This window comes from Molossus molossus, unplaced genomic scaffold, assembly GCF_014108415.1.
Source record: "Molossus molossus isolate mMolMol1 unplaced genomic scaffold, mMolMol1.p scaffold_m16_p_3, whole genome shotgun sequence".
Lineage (NCBI taxonomy): Eukaryota > Metazoa > Chordata > Mammalia > Chiroptera > Molossidae > Molossus > Molossus molossus.
Genome location: NW_023425366.1, coordinates 79359218 through 79381359, shown reverse-complemented (window position 1 = coordinate 79381359; position 22142 = coordinate 79359218). Strand labels below are relative to the sequence as shown.

At 35.2% G+C, this 22142-nt stretch overlaps 1 protein-coding gene across 1 annotated transcript in view; it reads left to right on the top strand.

The window, feature by feature from the left end:
- Positions 1-22142, top strand: part of TMEM232 (transmembrane protein 232) — a gene marked incomplete at its 5' end in the record, with an annotated part of 164059 nt that overhangs the window by 56638 nt on the left and 85279 nt on the right. The window contains one exon of the mRNA XM_036279698.1: positions 17538-17785. Within this exon, the coding sequence (XP_036135591.1) occupies positions 17538-17785 (248 nt within the window). The remainder of the gene's footprint in view (positions 1-17537; positions 17786-22142) is intronic.

Below are 22142 nucleotides of genomic sequence, written 5' to 3'. Positions count from 1 at the left end.
AGGCCGACGCTCTAACCACTGAGCAAAACTGGTCAGGGCAAGAAGAAACATCTTTAATAAAATAAATAAATTAATTCTAAAAAAATCCCACTGGTGGTCAGGGTAAGGGGATTTTCAGCAGGTTGGGCAATTGCTTTATCCTGGGCTAAAGTTGCTTTGAGAGAAAAATGGTTTCTGCACTATGTGTTATTGGCTCAGCACAGGGACCCATGCCTCAGCCTTCACATTTCAGTCCCCAGAGCCATGATACCCCAACAATGAGATTCAGGGTGAAGGCTCAAAGTCTTCAGAATCTTTTTTCTTTCTACTGACTGACAGATAGTCTCTGGCTGTTAATGAGCCTCAGGTTGTACTTCTCAGGGCTGAATGGTGTTAAATTCTTGAGGGAGGGGCAGTTGCTTTTCCTCCAGTCTAAAGCCACTCTGGGAAGGGGCTTTTTGAGGAATATGGCTACTATTTTGTGGGGGCACAGCTCAGCATAGAGCAAGTAATGGCCTCCTCTCAGCACTCTCCCCAATGTCACGAACTCCCAATTCTCCTCACACATTTCCAGTCCAGTCTGCCCTCCTTCGGCTGGAGCCCAAGGTGTGTAGCTGTAGCTGTAATTTAAAAAGTTCACTGGCCATTGAGAGAAGTTTCAGTGTTCCCTGCACCTCTCCCTGCCAGACAAAACCTCTGCTCCTGTGATGTTCTCAGCCAGTTGTTATGTGGGCACCTTTCCTTGTTCTGCCACTCTGTGTTGGGGAGCTGGTTTGGGGTTTTAACCCCCAACTCCTCAGAGGGAAGACAGCCCTCACAGCTAAGACAGCCCTCAGCTGCTGCCCATGGGCACCCAGCCAGCCCTCTTGCATCTCTGCAAGTCTTGATTTGAGGTCCTCTTTCCATCCCTGGTTATAAGGGTTCTCTGTAATTGCTGTTCAGCTGGTTTTTCCAGATGACTTGTCTTTATTTTAGTTGTAATTCTAGTTTGGTCCTGAGAAGCAGTCTGTGTATCTTCCATTCACTCTGCCGCCATTTTCCCCTACCTCAAAATCACGATTTTTAAATTTTAATGTTGCCCGATTTTTAGTTAAAAATAAGAGGTTAGGCAATCTTCTGATTAAACAGCTTGAAGTGAGAAGCTGATTTGGGGGAAGAGTGATTTTCCTGCTTTGGGCTTGTGCCTTTGAGAAGCATTTACAAGTATGTTGAGAAGCATTTACAAGTATGCAAAGGTTAATCTGGGTCTGTGCCTAATTTTTCAGCTTCCTTATTAATAGTGAATTAATTCGCCCTCAAAAGAGTCTCTATTTGGATAATAAAGTGTTTAGTTTTCTTATTTATATGTATGTGTTTTGTCTTTCCAGCATTGCACTATATAAATTGCCAATCTGGACTCACTAATAACTTTAGTCAATTTTTTTAAGTTAAAAATGTTTTGTACAAGTTTTTGTTTTTCTAATTTTATTTGAATGACAAAAATAATTATTAGGAAATTAGCTATTTTTTATAAAATACATATGGTATCCTATATTTCAAAACTCCATCAAACAACTATTTTTTTTCTTCTGTATGTCTTATTTTGAGCCAGGGTAATTTGTTTATTATCCTAAAATACACTTTTTTCCCTTGTCACTGAAAGTTTCTAGTTTTTTCTAGCTTTCACAGATGTAATTATCGTAACACTCGTAATGTCCTCTTTTTCTATAATAATTATGGATATGAATTAATGTTACCAAGTAAGAAAAGCAAAGAAGGAATTCATTCTGCCTATTGATTATCAAAACATATGGGTGGGTTGTTGGCAACTCAGAGTAGCTACACTCTAGTTTCTTAGTAGAAAACAAAATTTTAAACTCTGCTTTTTAGTTATAAGTTTGACTTGAAATAGAGAAGACTATCCATTTTTTTCTCTAGATTTTCAAATTTTTTTCCCCATGGAAAAAAATTGGCTGTCTTCTTGAACTACCTTGTTTTGGATTTCATTGACTTGCTTTAATGCACCTGTGCTTCAGCCTGGTTTGGGATTGAGGAGCACAGAAAGAAAAAGGGAAACAGAGACAATGATTTTATCTACTATAGACATGACCACTATATCACCCGGTATCACTCTTATTAGGATTTTGGACACAAATCATCCTTAGTTTCATGTACTCTTCAAACCTTGTTACTAACTTCATACAAGTGATCTGCTGGAACTTAAAAAAATAAGAGTCAAATTTTTGGCCAGTTTCTAACAGAAATAGAGTATGCTGTGTATTCGTCTCACTGAGTCTTATTATTTTCTCTTTGTTTCTTTCTGTCTCCATGACATTTTCAATTATCTACACTGTTTTCTGGTTTTATTTCTATTTTTATATGCCACTTCACATCTCAAATAGATTATACTGTAAGTAAATAAGCCAACTCAAATTTGTCATTTCTATAATTAGAGTTCTTTTTATATGTCTGTTTCCAGGGTTAATAATTTGGTATAAGGTAGTCTTTTTACTTAAAAATTTTAGTAAATAGCTATAGATAACTATATTTGTTATAAGTCAGTTAATCAGACATAGCAAAAATTTCTTAGATGCTAGGTCCAAGTAAAGACTAATACTCAAGCATCAACACTGAGAATAAAAGAATAAAAGCAAAAGCATAACCTGCTAATTAGTTTTCAGTGCTTAGTGAGAAGATTTCTATAGGCTACTTTCATTAATTTTAAATTGTAAATGTGTGGTGAAGGTAAGTTTCCTTCAGAGAAACTCTAAGTTAGAAATTTTGAAAGCAGTTATATTAATTTAGGCACATTGAATATTTAATATAAGAAATAAGTTTAATTTACATTAGATGAATTAAAAGATACAATTCACTCTAGACCTGTTTTATATAAAAGTTAGCTGAGATAGATAGAGGCATTTGGATTATTAAACAATAAAATATATGATTTAAGGATATAAATGATAAAAAAGCTAGCTGGTGACTTTGAAACATCACTTAATATAGTTTGAATTCCCTAACTTAATACTAAGATACCACAAGATAATAAGTAAAAAACTATTTCAAAGCTTTCACCAAAATCAGTAAAAATATATGAAATAAATATGTGTATACTGAGTAACTAAGTCTATTTTATCATACTGAATTCTATGAAAAAGAGAAAGAAGTCCAAAAAAAAAAAAAAATGACCTTTATACAATAAATTTTACTGTCTCACTCAGAAGATACATTCTCAAGAAATAGATAAGAAACAATGTAAATGAAATGTTATATATGTGGCTAGACACTTCAAAGTTCATGACATAGGATTGGAGTTCAGATAAAGATTTGGTCTCTAACTCTTCTGTTATATTAATGAGAAATAAATTATTGTCATCTTCAAGTAGTGCCTGAGCTGGAAACTTAAATGCTAAGTTTCATTAAATGATTCAAGGGGCAGGGTCGAAGGGAGTATAGGTAAGGAGATGTCATGACCTGGAGCAGAAATAAGAACACTGGGAGAAAGCTATCAGCTCACTTGCCTATTTGGGAAAAATAGTTTGGATTGGGTAGTAAAGGCATTAAATTTGAAACATATGTTTGGTTTGCCAAACTAAGGTTTTAGGATTTAGGAATGCTTTTATAAAAATAGAGATGTAAAGAAATTTGTTTTTGGAAAAATTGTTTGTTCCTTTTGAATTTTGTGGTTTGGTAATTTTTGTCATATAAAACTCATGTGTATGGTTTTCTATATCTTTTTAAAAGAATAAAATACTGCTTTGGAATTTGTGGTTGATCGTTAGAGCAATTGTGTCCAATTTACTGTATCCACATCCTTACATCATTCCCTCCACACTCAAACTCTAGGCTTGACTGTGTGACTTGATTTGGTCCATAAGACAATACTAATGTTACACTAGTGGAGATTTGAAAAATGCTTACATATTGTCACCTGCCCTCTCTTGCTCTCTTGGAACCCTGTAACTGCTGTGTGAATAAGCCCAAATTGTCCACTTGAAGGATGAGAGACAACAGGGCACAGAGACTAGCAATCCTAGCTGATCCACTGCTCTCTCTCAAGACTAGCCAGTCCCCAACTGCCCTAATAGCTGATGATGGACCCTTGAATGATACCAGAAGACACATTCTGTGTCCAGTTCAAATTGCTGAACTGTGGCACTGAGGACTAAATTAATGGTTGTGTTAAGCTCCTAAATCTTGGGGTATTTTTATACAGTAAGAGTTTTCTGATAGAGAGCTGCAAAAATGAGATTTTTAATCTGTTACATATTTCAATATAAATGTTTATTTCTTTCATATTTATCCTTTTTAAAAGCTATTAATTATATATATATGTTTTAAATATGTTTTTATTGATTTTTTTTTAGAGAGAGAGGAAGGGAGAGACAGAAACATCTGTGGGAGAGAGAAACATCCATTGGCTTCTTCTTGCAGGCCCCCTGCTGAGGATCAAGACCACGAACTGAGCATGTGCCCTGACTGGGAATCGAATAGGGAATCGATCCACAACCTCTCAGTCCATAGGACAATGCTCAATCCACTGAGCCATACTGGCTGGGCAAGGCATTAATTATACTAGCTAGGATTTGTTGGTCATTTACTGTGTGCTATGTGGTGCACACTTTACATGCATTAATTATTTAATTTTCATGAAAACCATGTTATATATGAGTTACTACAGTCTTGATTTTACAGATGAGGAAATAGAAATTTTATTTTATTTTTTATTGTTGAAAGTACTTCAGATGCCCCTCTTTTTCCCCTCTGGCCTCCACCTTCCCAGAAAATTGCAATTTTAAATAAGGATAGTTAAAATTTTTGAAAGGTGAAGTAACTTGCCCATGAAAAGCTACTGTGGTAAATTGCATTGTTTGATTTTATGTTAAATAATTATTGCATTCCTAAAACAAGAACACTTGATGATGATGTAATAACCTTTGAATATGTTTTGGTGTTACTTTGCTTAAGATTTTGCATCCATGTTAATGGGTGCAGTGGTTCATAATTTTTATTTCTTCTAATGTTTTCTTCTAATGTAAAGTTTTATATCCAAGTTATATTGAACTAAAGGAGTAAATTGGGAAGTGATTATCTCTTTTTTCTGTTCTCTGGACAATTTTGTAGTATAATTATGATTTCTTCCTTAAAAAGTGAAGCCACTTGGTCGTGGATACTTATAAAAGAGTTTTTAATTGTTGATTGTTTTTCACAGTTAACTTTTTTTTTTACAACTACATACCTTCCTAGATTTTATTTTTCTTTGTATCAGTTTTGGTATTTCTTTTCCCTAAGAATTTATGTTTCATTTGTATTTTAAAATATATTTTATAAAGTTGCTAAAAATATCTTTCTATATTTGAATGTCTTCAGAATCTCCCATGGTGTTCTCTATTTTTTTATTTTATTTTATTTTTTTTAATTAATTTAATTATTTTTGTTACAGATGTTTCTCCTTTTTCTCCCACTCATCCCCCCCCATCCTGTCCCCAGCTTTGTTCTCCATGTCCATTGTTCATGCATATAAGTTCTGTGGTTTATCTCTCCCCCACCACCCCCTCTTTTCGGGAATGTCAGTCTGTATCCCACTTCCAAGACTCTGGGACTACCCCATGCCTCAGACTGTTATGTTCATTATATTCCACAAACAAGTGAGATCGTATGATACTTATCTTTCTCTGTTTCGCTTAGGGTAATACTTTCCAGGTCCCTCCATGTAGTCTTAAAGGATAAGAAATCTTTCTTTTTTACAGCTGCATAGTACTCCATTCTGTATATGTACCACTGCGTTTTTATCCATTCATCTACTGATGGACATTTGGGCTGTTTCCATATCTTTGCTATTGTAAATAGTGCTGTTATGAACATGGGGGTACATATATTCTTTCTGATTGGTGTTTCAGGCTTCTTAGGGTATGTTCCTAGAAGTGGAATCACTGGGTCAAATGGAAGTTCAATTTTTAATTTTTTGAGGTAGCACCACATTGTTTTCCATAGTGGCTGCACCAGTCTGCATTCCCACTAGCAGTGTACTAGAGTCCCCTTTTCTCCACATCCTCGCCAACACTTGTTGTTTGATGATTTGTTGATGGCGGCCATTCTGACAGGTGTGAGGTGATAACTCATTGTTGTTTTAATTTGCATTTTTCTGATGATTAGTGATGTTAAGCATTTCTTCATATGTCTCAGCCATTTGTATGTCCTGTGTGGTGAGGTTTCTATTTGGTTCCTCTGCCAATTTTTTCATTGGGTTCTTTGTCTTCCTTTTGTTGAGTTGTATGAGCACTCTATATATTTTGGAAATTAACCCCTTATCTGATGTATCGTTGGCAATTATGCTCTCCCATAGAGTGGGTTGCCTTTTCATTTTGGTGGTTGTTTCTTTTGCTGTGCAGAAGCTTTTGAGTTTGATATAGTCCCATGTGTTCATTTTGTCCTTTTTTTCTGTTGCCTTAGATGATATATCAGTGAAAATTCTGTTGTGTATGATGTCTGAGATTTTGTTGCCTACATTTTCTTCTAGGATTTATATGGATTCACAAGTCACATTTAAGTCTTTTATCCATTTTGAGTTTATTCTTTTGTACAGTGTAAATTGATGGTCTAGTTTCATTTTTTTGCATGTAGCTGTCCAGTTTTCCCAACACCATTTATTAAAGAGGCTGTCTTTACTCTACTGTATGCTCTTGCCACCTTTGTCAACTATTAATGTAGCATATTATCTTGGGTCCATTTCTGGGTTCTGTTTCTGTTCCATTGATCTATCTGCCTGTTCTTGTGCCAGTAACAGTTTGTTTTGATTACAGTGGCTTTGTAGTATAATCTGAAATCTGGTAATGTGATTCCTCCAACTTTGTTCTTCTTTTTCAAAATTGTTGTGGCTATTCAGGGTCTTTTTTGGTTCCATATGAACTTTTGAAGTATTTGTTCTAGTTCTGTGAAGTATGTCGTTTGTATTTTGATAGGGATAGTATTGAATCTATAGATTGCTTTGGATAGTATGGACATTTTAATGATGTTAATTCTTCTAATTCATAAACAAGGTATGTGCTTCCACTTTTTTATATCTTCCTTTATTATTTTTTCAATGACCTGTAATTTTCTGCGAATAGGTTCTTTATTTCTTTGGTTAAGTTTATTCCTAGGTATCTTAATTTTTTTGCTGTGATGGTAAATGAGATTGGTTTTCTATTTTCTCTTTCTGTGAGTTCATCATTGGTGTATAAAAATTCCATCAATTTCTTGATGTTAATTTTGTATCCTGCTACTTTGCCAAATTCATTTGTTAAGTCTAGTAGATTTTTGATGGAATTTTTTGGGTTTTCCATGTATAGTATCATGTCATTTGCGAATAATGACAATTTTACTTCCTCCTTTCCAATTTGGATCCCTTTATTTTTTCTTCCTGTCTGATCGCTGTGGCTAAGACTTCCAGTACTATGTTAAATAAGAGTGGCGAAAGTGGGCATCCTTCTTTTGTTCCAGTTCTTAAGGGAAATGTTTTTAGTTTCTGCCCATTGAGTATGATGTTGGCTGTAGATCTTTCATATATGGTCTTTATATGTCAAGATATGATCCCTCTATTCCCAGATTGCTGAGCATTTTTATCAGAAAAGGGTGCTGGATTTTGTCGAATGCTTTTTCAACATCTATTGTTATGATCATATAATTTTTATCTTTCATTTTTTTATGTGGTGTATCACATTTATTAATTTGAAAATATTGTATCTCTGGAATGAATCCCACTTGGTCATGGTGAATAATTTTTTTGATGTATTGCTGGATCTGATTTGGTAGTATTTTGTTCAGGATTTTGGCATCTATGTTTATCAGGGATATTGGCCTGTAGTTATCTTTCTTTGTAGTGTCTATTTCTGGTTTTGGAATTAGAATTATGCTGGTGACATAAATCAAGTTTGGAAGTCTTCCTTCTTCTTGAATTTTTTGAAATAAGAAGAGTTAAGAATAAAGTAGAGATAGGAAGCTGGCAGTGGGCAGGACCAGAGGGAGGGTGAGTGTGTGAGAGAGTGAGAGAGTGTGTAGTGCTAGTGTTCTGCATAAGAGGATTTCCAGAGAGTGGAATATATGCTGGTTGTTAATGAGCCTCAGTTTGCATTTCTTTGCCTCACCTGGGAAAGGCTGAATCTCTGAGGTGTGGGCAGGCTGCTGCTTTTCCCCACAGCTCTGGGAAAGAGCACACTGGCCACTGCCTTTGTGTCTGCAACTCAGCAAAAATTCTGAGTGCCCTCAAATTCCAGGTGTCCCCAAAGAGTTCCAGCCCAGTCTGCCCTCCCTCTGCCATAGCCCCCAGGTGAGTGGCTGTGGCTATTTTAGTGCTCTGTCCCAGCTCTCTGTGCTGTGGAGCTGGCTTGTCTTTATTCCCCAAGGGCGCTGCTAACAGCTAACACTGGTGCTGTCTGTGGGCTCCCAGCCCGCCACCCTTTTGCACCTCCGTAGATCCTACCAGTGTCCCTGGTTATATGGTCCTGTCCTGCTACTTTTCTGTTGCTTTTTTTCTGAGGATTTGTCTTTATTTTAGTTGTAATTCCTGTTTGGTCCTGCGAGATCATCTATGTAGCTTCCATTCACTCCGCCTCCATTTTCACATCCTTATGCCTATTTTGTGCGCAGGTGGGTTGCACAGGCCTCTCTGGTGCCCGGGCATCCTGCAGGTCCTGTGGGTAGCTGGATTGCACAGTCCCTTTGGGGACCGGGCTCTATGCCTATGTTATGGGCTGCTGGGTCACACAGGCCTCTCTGGTGCTTCAGCACCCCGCAGTTCCTGCGAGTAACTGGATCTCACAGCCCCTGCTGGGTAGCACAGGCCACTCTGGTGACCCTGCACAATGCAGGTCCCAAGGGCGGGCAGCTGGATCGCACCAGTCCCCCTTGGGCTCAGGATTTTCACCACTCTTGTGGGCTGCTGGGTCGAACAGGCTTTTCTGATGCCCCAGCACCCTGAAGGCACAAGGGCAGCTGGATCGCACCAGTCCCTCTAGGGCTCTGGCTTCCCACTGCTCTTTTGAGTTTCTGGACCACACAGGCCTCTGTGGAGCCCCAGGTCCTAAGGCTGGTGGCTGGGAAGTGCTGCTGCCCCGTGGGGCTCAACTCCTGCTCAGCTCTTGTTGTAGTTTTTGGGGATGGGTCTCACCTGCTGGTTTGTGCTTCTGTTGCCTGGGGATGGATGTCTGCTCCCCATCCTCTGTTGCTGGGGGTATATCTTGACTCTAATTGGGCTGCTACTATGGGGGATGGTGCTGGGCTCCTGGCTGTCAGAGGCTTCCGCAACTGGCACCTTGGCAGCTCCACTACTGTGTGCTGGTCTGTGTTGACACAAAGTGTCCACTGGTCCGATGGTGCCCGGTGCGCTGGTGGGCTCAGGTTGCTGGGCCCTAGCCGCTCCCATTGCCTCCTCCCAGGGAAGACCCAGGATCTTCCAAAATGGTGGAACCTCCCCCTGAGGCAGGGAGAAGCACCCTGAAGGTCCACTTACCAAGGTAGCCGGCTGCTCCGTCCACAGCACAGGAACCTTCTGCTCCACGGCTCTGCCCTGCTTGGGTTTGGTCGTCCACCTTCACATTCACTCACACTCTCTCACTCTGTCACACACTCACCCTCCCTCTGGTCCTGCCCGCCAGCTTCCTATTGCTTCTTTATTCTTGACTCTTCTTATTTCTGCCTGGGTTTCTTTTTAATCTGTCATGCCAAGGGTTTAAGAACTTCTTTGTCTTTTGAAAAACTACTCTTTTTCCCCATCACCATTTATCCGCTCTATTCCCTCTTCTACCTCCACCTAGCCTGTCCCCCAGCAATCACCCTACTGTTGTCTTCTCTATTTCTTTAATAACTGATATTAGTTTTCTATTTCCTTCTGCTAATTTCCTTGTACTTAATATGTTGTTTTTTTAAAAAACTGTTGAATTAAGAAATATTACTTTTCATTAAAGTATGCCATCTCTCTTTTCTAATATATGATTTTAACACTATTAATTTCCCTCTACACATAATTTTAGGTGTATCCTGAAAGTTATGATAAGTAATATTTTCATTATCATGCAGTTTAGAAGCATTTCTAATTTCTACTATTATTTCTATTTTGAACCATGGGTTATTGAAGTTTATGGCTTAATGTCTACATATCTAGAGCTTTTATTATGTTTATGATTTTGATTTATTGTTCAATATTTCTCTAATCATTGAGAATACTTTTATCCTTATAAAATGTTCTTTTTTATAAAAAGTGTACCTTTTGTATTATGAATATAACTCCAGTAGCTTTCTTTTATTAAGGTTCTTTTGAATAGCTTCTTTTGTACAAGTGGCATATGTATTTCCATCTTTTTAATCCAAGCCCTCTGAATCCTTATATGTATAGCTCTTTGGAGAAGCAGTATGTTTTTAACTTGAAATTATTCTTTACATTTGACTTTTTATTATATTTATACTTAAAATTATTGTAATATACTGTGTTTATTTCTACATCTTATTTACTATTCTATTTGTACCTCCTGTTCCTTGTTTTCTTTCTTTAAAATCTGATTTTATGCCTGTTTGGGGAAGATTCAAAAAACTTTTTCATGTTTTTATCTTACAGAGAGAAGGGAGAGGGAGAGATAGATGGAAACCTCTATGAGAGAGAAACATTGATTGGCTGCCTCCTGCGTGCCCCCTACTGGGAATTGAGACTGCAACCCAGGCATGTGCCCTGACCTGGAATCGAACCATTGTCCTCTCAGTGCAGGGGTAGGCGCTCAACCACTGAGCCATACCAGCTGGGCTGATTTTTTAAATTATTGTTATACCATTCTATCCACCTCCTTTATTTATTTGGTGGTTACACATTCTTTTACTTTTTAACCTAGATGTTTCAAAATGAGTCCCTGAATTATTGAAGTCTAATGTAGAGAATTTTTTTATTTTCCTGGACCAAAAATGGTCTTATAATATTTTAACTCCATTTATTTCTTTTTACTTACACAACCTTCCTGTTGAGCATTTAAATTGTGCATTTGTGTGTATCTGGATGTGTTTGTATGTGTGTGTGTGTGTAGATATCAATGTATTAACATTGTTTTATATACTCAGTATTCTTTAGACTTACCCACATGTTTATATGCTTCTTTTCTTATTCTTTCTTAAATCTCTGATTTTCTATATGGGACTATTTTTCTTTTGCTTAAAGAAAATCATCTTCTATTCTTTTCATGAGTATCTGTTGGTTGCATCAGTTTTCACTTACCTGAAAAGATTTTTATTCCTATTTTTCCGAAGGATTGTTTCATGACTAAGACTTCTACGTTGGTATAGCTATGACATAAAGTTAAATATCTAATCAATCTGCTTGGTTTATTCTTTTCCTAGCCAGTCTTTCTCGTTCCATCATTTTTATGATTTGGATCATATAGTTGGTTTTTGTTTTGTTTTTCCAGTTTAATATTAGTTGTTGTGTTTTTTTTAATATCAAATTGCATAATAACACATCTATGCTATGTTTCAGGAGTAATAATGTCTGAACTAGCTCTGTTAAATTCTCAAAACCTAATTGTTCAAAAGACCAGAGTGATCAGATCTGTACGGTTGTCAGTTTCTCTCTGCCCCCCTGTGCTTATAACTCTGCTGTGTTACCTCTCTGTGATCTTCTAACTTTCCTAAAGTCCACAACGGAAACTCCTCTCCTCTTAGGCTTAATTTCTCTGAGGAAAATCATAGTCCTATTTATCTTAGATTTTAAAAGCTTTCTTGTTAAGGAAATTACTAATGATACTATAGAGTAATATGGAAATATCATATTTATGAATAAGACAAAGCAAAACAATTCCAAAAGACTGAGCTCATTAAAAAAAAAAAAAAAAAAAGAGCACATTTGGTCTATAGGCTTAATGTGTTAGAGCAAATATTCTGAATTTATTAAAACTGTATTTTCTCACCTGAACTAGTCTGAACACTTTATCAGTTATCTTTACAGGTGTGTTTAAGTTTACAGTAAAACATAAGCATGATAGACTCAAGATTTCCTTTTCTTTTTTTGGCACTACCATGACAACACTAATTATAGTAATAAAACTACAGAGGTTATTTATCCCTAAACATCATTAGCTATTCTTAATAACTTACTAATTCCCAAATCCGTTGAACCACCATGTTATTACCCTGTGACACCTCCTTGGACAAGTTTTATGTGTGAAATAGCGAGAAGCGTTTTCACAGTGATGAAAACTGTCTATCTTTAGATGCTGCCTCACTGCTCAACATGAATAGAGACTAGAAAATTTCTATAGTGAAGGCTTGTGCCTCAGATGCTTTGATCTAAAATAAAATGTGTATCTACAGTAATGCAAAAGACTGTTTACAACATAACTTTTATTTTTTCTTTCCTTTCCTAACACATTGGTCCCAGAATTTTTATTAAATTAAGTAGAAGTCTTCTCTTTTCATACTTTAAAAATAAATATGTAAGTCACATGGTAAACTATCAAATTTAATGAATAAAATTTTGTACTTAATATGTCAATTTATATCACTGGTAAATTCATTAGTAACTATATTATGGGCTCCTGTGTTTTGTGTGTTTTTAAAATTCATTATAACATTCTATCATCTACAATTTTTATTATATCTATTCATAAAATTTGATGCTTCATGGAGGCTAGAAGAGAGGTAAGATATTTAATAGCATATTTGAAATGAAAAACAATTCTAAATAGATTCCTAAACATGAGCCCTTCAACTGACATATTCAATATAAACCCAACTGTTGCCTGAGTATTTGGGAAAGAAATCAAAATCTGTCACATACTCACAGTGGCATAATAAACAAAAGTTAATTGATGTGCTTTGTTTGAAATACTTCCAGGGAGACTTGCAATGAGCAAGGCTCTTCTGTATAAGCAATTCAGCAGCATATGTTGGCACACCTAGGAAAAGTCATTGTGTATAAATGCTTTATGCCATCTGGTGTATGGCCTAAAATATCAAAAAGAAAGATGTGCAGCTAAAATGAATAGGTGACTCTATTTGGAGTACTTTTGACTCATCAGGTAAAGCACTTTGTGGTTAACATTTCATGGTGAGATTTTTTAAAACAAAATTTGTTTTTGTTTTTAATGATATTTCCATACTTTGAATGTAATCTTTAAAGTAGCAAAAGAGAACCATTAATCTCTTTTCTCTCAGTACCTATCTTTCTCCTCCTCCACACATGCCTCCTCTGTTAACATAAATGGAAACTGAGTGTGGAAAGGGGGATGTATTTTGGGAAGAATCAAGTTTTTTAAAATACTTAATCAATAGAACTCCAATGTAACATAGATATTGTTTTAAGAGAACAAAGTTTTTATAGAACTTCCACAATGCATCAGGCACTGTGCTAAGTATTTACATATATTAGCTCACCTAAGCCCCCAGAGCTCGTTCACCACCACCACACAGAGAGGGGACCCAAGTCTCAACAGAATTAAAGTGAGTGAAGCACCCATGAGTGAGCTTAATCCAAAGCTTTGCTCTGCCATTTCTACTATGCTATGCTTTCTCCAAAATTAAATATAAACAAGAAACTAACATTTATTCAAGAATTATTTGCATTCCAGACACTGTGCAAAGAATGTATTCAAGTCTTGTGTTTAATCTTAACAGTTACTCAAGAAAGGGCAGTATTATTATCATCCCATGTTTGGAGTGAGGAAATGTGCTCAGAGTGGTTAAGTCACCTGCGCAAGATCTCACAACTGGTAAATCAGAGAATGGGATATTCCCAACTAGTCCCTTTCTTAATCTACTACATCAGTCCTTCTCAAACTGAATGTGTGTATAGGAGCAGGGCCTGAGATTCTGTATTTATGACATGCACCCAGGAGGTAATGACAATAATAATTGCCTAAGGACCACAATTTTAGTAGCAAGGAATTACTCATGCTGTCCTCCATTGTAAGATTTTATAACTCCTGTAGAAAATAGTCTTTTGAGACTATCAATGAGTCACCTAGATTTAAATTTTAAGGCTTAAAGAAAAACATACTGTTTTTTTCCACAAACAAGTTAAATATTCACAACTTTAAGATTACTTAAGGATAGGTAGAAACATAAAAGAGAGACAGCAAGAGACAGAGGTAGAATTAGCTGCAAATTTTGTAGCAATGGCTTAACATCTTATTTCTTTCTTTTGAGTCTCATGTCAAGGTTAGTGTGAGTTGGCTGAATTATGGTGTCTGGAATTTCCCCTTGTGTTGACTTCACCATCTTCCTGGCAACCTTCATTAAAGGCAGTTTTTACCATCTTCAAGCCCAATACAAAGGCATGCTCCTGTATATGGTTACAATATGTGTGTGAGAGAATTATTCTTCAAGAATACCACTTTTCCAATTTTAATACTAATCAGAAAATTTAACATAGATATAAAAAATTGCCATTTCTTTCTTAATGAAAATGTCAAGTTTCAATAATGAATAAGAAAAACTAAATTTGAAAGCCTGTATGGTCATTGCTAAAAAAAAAATAAGGGACACACATAATGGAACTGTAAATGTAAAATAACTTGTAAGGATGGAGTTGGAGGTGAGCAAACTAGTAGTAAATTCATGAATTTGAAATCTGTTGTAAGGAATGGTCATTAATATTTTGAGTACATTTACTTCCAAGAAGTATAGATTTACATTCATGTGTAGTTGGCATTAAAGTCTCTGAATTATGTAACATTAGAATAATAGTTTTAAGAGAAAAAGGAAGGCTATTTAAAAAAAAGAGATGACTATAGAAGTATAATCATGATCCTATTTGAGAAATATTCTAATATAAAAGAGACAACATAACAAAATTGTTTCCAGCACAGCAGAGGATGGATCAAGTCTTCTCCGGGAGATGGTGGGAGGAGGTGCACAGGCTGGATCATTGCTGCTCTGTCTTGGGGGCTCTGAAAGGAACTAGACAGATCACCACCTGCTGTCTAAGGCAACCCTCACGAAACTCTGAAAGGTAGTTATTACTATCCCTATATCACAGTGGAACTAAACTAAGCACCAAACATAAGCCTAGAGAGGTTAAATAAATTTCCCAAGTTTACTTTCTTAACTAGTACTTCGCAAAGCCCGACCTGATTTTAGATCTTTCTAACTACAAAGCCCATATTATTTCCCGGCTACTTTCTGTAGCAAAACAAATAAACAAAACCTTTTATGGATCAGGCAACGATGCAATTGACCCATGTTTGAAACCTACATTTCCCTAAATTGAATGCCTTGGACATCAATGGGGAAGGGATTACCTGGGATTTCAACCAAGGAACCATGGTGAAAGGTGGGAATGCCATCACTTTGCTTCTTGAGAGAGCTGGCATCTGGATCTACAGCCTATCCAGTCTGTAAGGAAAGAAAAGAAGGAGGAGTCAAATGAGACATGAGGAAAAGAGCATCAAGATTCTATAATGTAGTATATTGCTACTCTGGAAAATATGGGTTTTATCAGAAATTGTCATCAGAAGACATCATGTTTGCTAGTCCATTCATTTATTCACAAATGTATTCATTCATCACTCTCTTAGTAATGGAAGAGCTCATAGTAATATGTTTGTATACTGCTATATACTGCTATTGATTTTGAAGTAAGTTTTCTTATGAAAAATTACACCATGGAAGCTAATCAGAATAAACAACCCAGGTATTGTGATTACCATTTTCCAGACGAACCCACAGACTTTGAGAAGTTAAATAATGTCTTCAAAGTCACAAGAGCTACTAAGAGTTCTGGACACAGGTTAAGTTGTTTTTCAAATTGACTGCTCTTTATATTATTTTGGTCTAGTTACTAAGCAAGATACACAACTGGAAAAAGTATAACCATGATTATATACTGATACCAACATCCAGCGATAATTAAAATAAAAGATATTTTAATACATCCTTTTTTCTGAAACAGTAAAAATAAGGTTATCTTTATAAATTTTAATATTAACTTTCTAGCATTTTGAGGTTTTCTGGAGTCTTCATTTTATTTTTGGGGGCTAACCTATTTGCATGATTTTTACTTTTTAAAAAATATATATTTTTTGCATGTTATTCTTTCCCATCTTCTATGGCTTCCACAATAATCCACAATATTTACTTATCTGTCTTTTACTGTTTTCCTCATTGCTCTAACCCCTTTTTTTTTCAATCTTTATCATGAGATTGTTCTCATTTTTTCCACTATAATTTTGTCTAAATAATGCAATAGTCAATCTAATCTTTCAACAGTCTTTCATTGAACCAAGCCTGATCCTGGATTCCCAAAGAGGTTAAGTTAGATGTTCATGTACAAAAAATCATGTTTTACTCCTTTATTTTCTACTATAAGATCGATAGGCATATAAAATGAATCCTCAGTGACTGGTAATAAACAGCAGGGAGATTGATATCATTGAATAAAAACTTAAATGGAAAGAGGAAGTATACAATTTATTTGTGAGAGAGAATTCCTTATAGGAACCTATTGTGAACATTATTAAAAAAAGTATATGTGACATTTTGAAACTTACATTTTAATTTATTATTACCAATACCAGCCAAGGAAATATGCCTCTAGCCACTTCAAAAGAAGATGTAATTAAAAATCTGTCATGAACATTATTGAACATAAATAGGAAAATATAGAAAATAGCTCTTTCCTCAGTAAAGATTACATAAATATTATAAAATTTTTGTATTGGGGTTTAAAAAATTTTTTAATTTAAATTATTACAGATGTTCCCCCTTTTTCCCCCCATTGACCCCCTCTTCCTCGTTCCCATCCCCCTCCTGCTTTCCCCAAACTAATGTCTGTGTTCATTGGTTGTGCATATATGAGTATAAGTTCTTTGGTTTATCTCTTCCTGCCTTCACCCCCTTCCCTCTGAGGTTTGCCAATCTGTTCCCTATTTCCATGTCTCTGGATCTATTTTGATCATCAGCTTTTTGTTGTTGTTATTGTTAGAGCATGTTCATTTTGTTTGTTTGTTTGTTTTTTTGTGGTATGTGCCCCTAGCAGGAACCGAACCCAGGACTCTCTGGTCCGCAGGCCGACGCTCAACCGCTGAGCCAAACTGGCCAGGGCGAGCATGTTCAATTTAATCTAAATCTAAATCTAATCCTAGAATACCTTCAATGTAAGATAAATACAAAGCCTTTTTTGTTTTTTTACTTAACACAAATGTTGTTCTATAGAATTTTCTGTTGCCTTTAAGAAAAGTTTAGGTTAGGCACAGAGAAATAAAATCCTTATTTAATAAAACACCTACACTATTTCAACTGTGTGCTTAACTTCTTATTAAATAAATATTATAAGTTGTTATAATTTTTGTATGAAAAGTATACAACTTTAAAATAAAAATTATATCACTTTATTTTCAAAATTACTATTTTAAATTTTTATTCTTGTTTACATTTTTATTTCATTGAAAATTGTCATTATTTAAATTTGGAGGGGAAGCTACTCTTTTTATAAAGGTTATTTTTACTTAAAGAAAGACTGTAGCATTAGTCAAAGAAAACAAACCTACTTTTATCTATTTAATAATACATCATTTCCCCTCATTTAATTCTATCTTAACTGGTTCCTTTTTCTTTTCTTTCAACAGGCTGAGTTAAATGACCCCATAGATCCTTTCACTCGTTACAGTAAAAAAGTTTCATCAAATATAGGGGACGAAATTTTCTCCAAGTATATAGGATGGAGAATTGCCAATGCACTTTCCAAACTATTCTTACCCTCCACCGATGCCTGTATTCTTCCTTTGCAAAAAACATTGATAAAACAGGATCAAATGAAATATCTGAATAAAAACCAAGATTCTATGAAGAAGAAAGTTCTACATTTTACTGTAAGGTAAAGTAAAGCACTATTCCAAATTAGTCCGGTTATTCTAATGCATACATTTCAAAATCATAGAAAGTATTTATAATCATGTGCCACATTATTTAACTCAGTCTCTCTTTTTTTAATTCAAAATTTTGTTCCATTACCTCCTAAGTATTCTATCAAGAGCAAGTACTGCCTTCTCAAAAACTGTTGTATCATATTTAAAATAGGTATTATTATTATAAAATATAGGTCAATGTTAAAATAAAATGGAAGCTTCCCTCCCATTACTGACCTTCATTTGTCTGGTTTACTCCCATCTCCCCTTATCATTAATTGCTTGTGAATCATTCCAATGTACATATAAGAAATTATAAGTACATTTTAAATCTTTGTCTCCAATTTTACATGAAAGCTAGCATAATAAATATATCTGTTGCATTTTTCACTTAACTGCATTTCCATGCCAGAACATAGAGACTTTCTCTTTATTATTATTTTTTATCAGTAATGATATTTTCCTTAGTAAGGATGTACTATAATTTATTTAACCAGTTCCCTATTTGTTGGCATTTGGTTGTTTTCGATTGTCTACTACTACCGACCACTACATATATATTTTTTCAATGTGGAATAATGCCTGTAAGCTAACTTCTAAAAAGTATAATTGCTGTATCAGAGGGCATGCCTCTGTAATTTGGGTAGATATTTCCAAATTACCTTTTTAAGGAGTTGTACAAATTGAATACATCTTAGTGCCTGTCAATGTATGAGATTGCCTTGTTTTTCTTTAGTATTTCCAACAGAGGATGTTGACAAATTTTGGGGGTTTGACATTCCGAAAAGTATAGTTTTTAGAAGTAGTTTTCCTTAATATGGGTGCCTTGAACATCTTCCATATATTAAAAGCCTTTTGCTTTTCCTTATATGGAAATAAGCCCCCCTCCCCCTTTTTTGTCCATTTTTCTGTTGGGTTTTTGTCTTTTCTCTCTGCTTTGCAAGAACTGTTTATCTATTAACCAATATATCCCTATGTCTATGGTAAGAACTACAAATGTCTATTTTTGCAACATTTTTTATTTATCTTTAAACCTTGCTTATATAATTTTTTGCCATAGAGTCATTTTTCTTTATAATAAAATTTATCAATTTTCACTGTGGTTTATGGATATTTTAAACTATTTTTATTTTATTTATTTACTTTTCTGTTTATTTATTTATTATTTATTTATTTATTTATTTATTGTTGAAAACATTACAGATGTCCTCTCTTTTTTCTCCATTGACAGGTCAACTGAGCTATTTTTAAAAAGCTCTTTTCATTTTAAGATTAAAGTTTTGTCACATTGTCTTCTGGTACTTTTAAGGATTCATTTTGAACATTTTAATTATAGTTCTGATGAACATTTTCTTTTTTCATCTGTCGTGTGAGGTGTCGCTCCACATGACTACACAGTTGTTCCAACAATATGTATTGAGTCATTGATCTTCCTTCAGTATTTTTATTTTAAATGCTATCTTTATTTAAAACTAAATTTCCATTTATTTTCTTTTTCTATGTTCTAAAATAATTTCAGTAATTTAAATTATCTACTCTTTCAAACTTTGTTAGCATTCCCTCTTAAACTATTAGTACCTCATGCTTCTCCTACGGGTAGCTCTTTGTCAAATTTTTCTATTTTATATGGGTATTGGCAAGGCTGATAATATTCAGTGATAATTTGCAAGAACAGTTAGATTCAGTTCTTTGTGTTGAGGCTGCTGACATAAAATTTTTTGGAGTATCAGTCCTGAATATCAGTCTCTTTTAAACTTCTTATTTCTTAAGTCAATTTTAGCAAATTATGCTTTCATTTATTATTATAAAATTACCCAATTTTTCAGAATTCATCTAGCCATAATTGAACAAAGTAGTGTCTTAAGATTTCTTTCATTCTCTCTGTTTTTGTGGTTATTCTCCTCTTAGCCAATTCTTTTTTTGTATATTTGCATTTTTCCTTTTATTTTTCTTTATTAGTTTATTTGTTTGTTTGTTTTTTATCTATTTTATATTATTTTTTCAATGAACTAGATTTTGGATTTTAACTTATATATTTTTGTTCTTATGTCTGTAAGTCTGTTACTGCGTCTATACTTTGATCTATTTTGTGTTTTTTTTCTAATTTCTTCAAGAAGATGCTAAATTATTTGGGAATTTTTTTTCCTAGTACTTGTTTAAATCATTATGGGAGTTCCTAAATCATGAGACTTTATTGCAGGTGTAATTATTGGTGGAACAAGACTAGTAAGCAGGCTTTCCTTTTGTGCACAGTCAACAGAAAAATAGAGACATATTTGAGAAGACTCTTTACATAGATTTTATCATTTTTTTATTTTTTATTTTTTTTATCCTCACCTGAGGACATTTTTCCATTTTTTGTTCAGATAGAGTGGGAGGAAGAGAGAGAGAGAAAAACATTCGTGTGAAAGGGACACATCGAGTGGTTGCCACCCGATGACCAACCAGGGCCGGGGACAAACTGCAACCGAGGTACGTGCCCTTAGTGGGAACCGAACCCAGGTCTCTCTAGACTGCAGGCCGACGCTCTAACTGCTGAACCAAACTGGCCAGGGCTTAGCATTTTTTTAAAAAAATCTAAAATCAATGAGGAAGATTTGTAAATTTGAGAGGAAGTATCACACAGCCTGCACTTTAGTAGTGTCAAGTACATAAATAAACATTTAAAAAATATTCTTCAGTATATATTAAAAATATCTATAAAATTGCAGTATGATCAAGGTACAATAAAAATGCCAACCTTAAATGTTATGGGGGTTGAGATTTACTTTAGAATCCCCAAATGTCTTCTGTATAATTTTTAAGGACCACAGACACGGAAGAAAAATCAATCTGAGACCACAAAGGGAGGACATTGAACAAGTGTATTTTGGCTTCTCATCGTGGTCAGTTAAAGGAAGGGATAGTAAGAAAGAAACTAGAAAATTAGAAGAAATTGGATATTGACAAAAGGAGTTTAAACAAACAGCAAGGGAAAGAGGCAGATGGGGATCAGTGGTGCCTGCTGGGATACAGAAAGGAAAGGCAGAGAAAGAAAAGGAGACACATTGGGAATGCTTAAAATAGCAGGACAGAGAAATAAAAGTTATTAGTACAAAGAAAGATGAAAGAGACCAAAAGGAAAGGGAAAATATAAGAAAGGAGAAAGACACACTGAGGATGAAAAGTACGAATGGAGAGATATGCACAGGGCTTTGGAGTAGGGGAAGAGAATATGCAAAATCAGAGAAGAAACAAAAAGAGATAGGGTTGAGACCCAAAGAATCCCATTGGCTTTAAAAGATTAATAAATTAAGCTTCTCATCAGAGCCTACAGTTCATTACGTAAGCATTCATATATGATCTTTGGTTAATCTCATCTCTTTATCCGTTTTCTCACAGCTCATTATAAGCCCTAGCAATTAAACTTAGAGTCCCTGGCTCAAATGAGAAAGTCACAGCAGCACAGCAGCCTGGGTATTTCTCCAGCAGAAGCTCCTCAGTGTGGCATAGCTCCCTCAGCGAATTTCATGTTGCACCATTGATGCTGTATTGCATGTGAACAGTGCCCCCTGGAGTTGTGCATATTTTCAGCTTCACTTTGGTGCAAACTAATCTCTGGGTACAAGAGAAGTGATTGGAGGAGGGCTATCGTTCAATGACATCAAGACAAAGGCTAGATCAGGCCTGGCTAAACAGTCTCTATTGTCTATTACGAGACAATATGGGATATGCCTGCTTTTAAAAAAGTTGTTGGAAAGCAAATTTAAATCTAAGCTATGCGTTGAAAAAAAGTCACTGACTCACTGAATATCAACTGTGGAAAATTTATATATTTTTTTCCATTTGCTTGATTCTTCATCTATTGAACACTCTCATAGCGAGCTCCTTCTGTTAATTCTCCACCTCCCACGTCCAGGTCCACAAACTGGAATTAATTCAATTAATGAACATCTGAGAATGTTCAAGTCTTAGAGGTAAAGCATAGACATAATTTACAGCCCACTGTATGTTCAGTTCTTTTTTTGACCTCTTAAAGATCTTCATGCATGGGGTCAATTCCTCAATAAATATTCCCAGAAAGCTCCATTTTGTGTTTTCAACAAATAGCAATGTGAAAGCCAGCAAGAAAAGCCAACATTTAAGGACTCCTACAGAAGATGAGGCATATTTAAGAGGTAGGAGGACAGAAAATTTAAGATACGATTCTTTATTGCCTTGGAGCACTAAAGCATACTTATTTCACTGTGAAGATCTGGAAATTTACTAGTAAAGAGGAAATGGGAGCTTGCTTTCTCAGGGGTGGTGGGATGCTTTCCTTATTGATGAAGCATCTGCTACATCTCA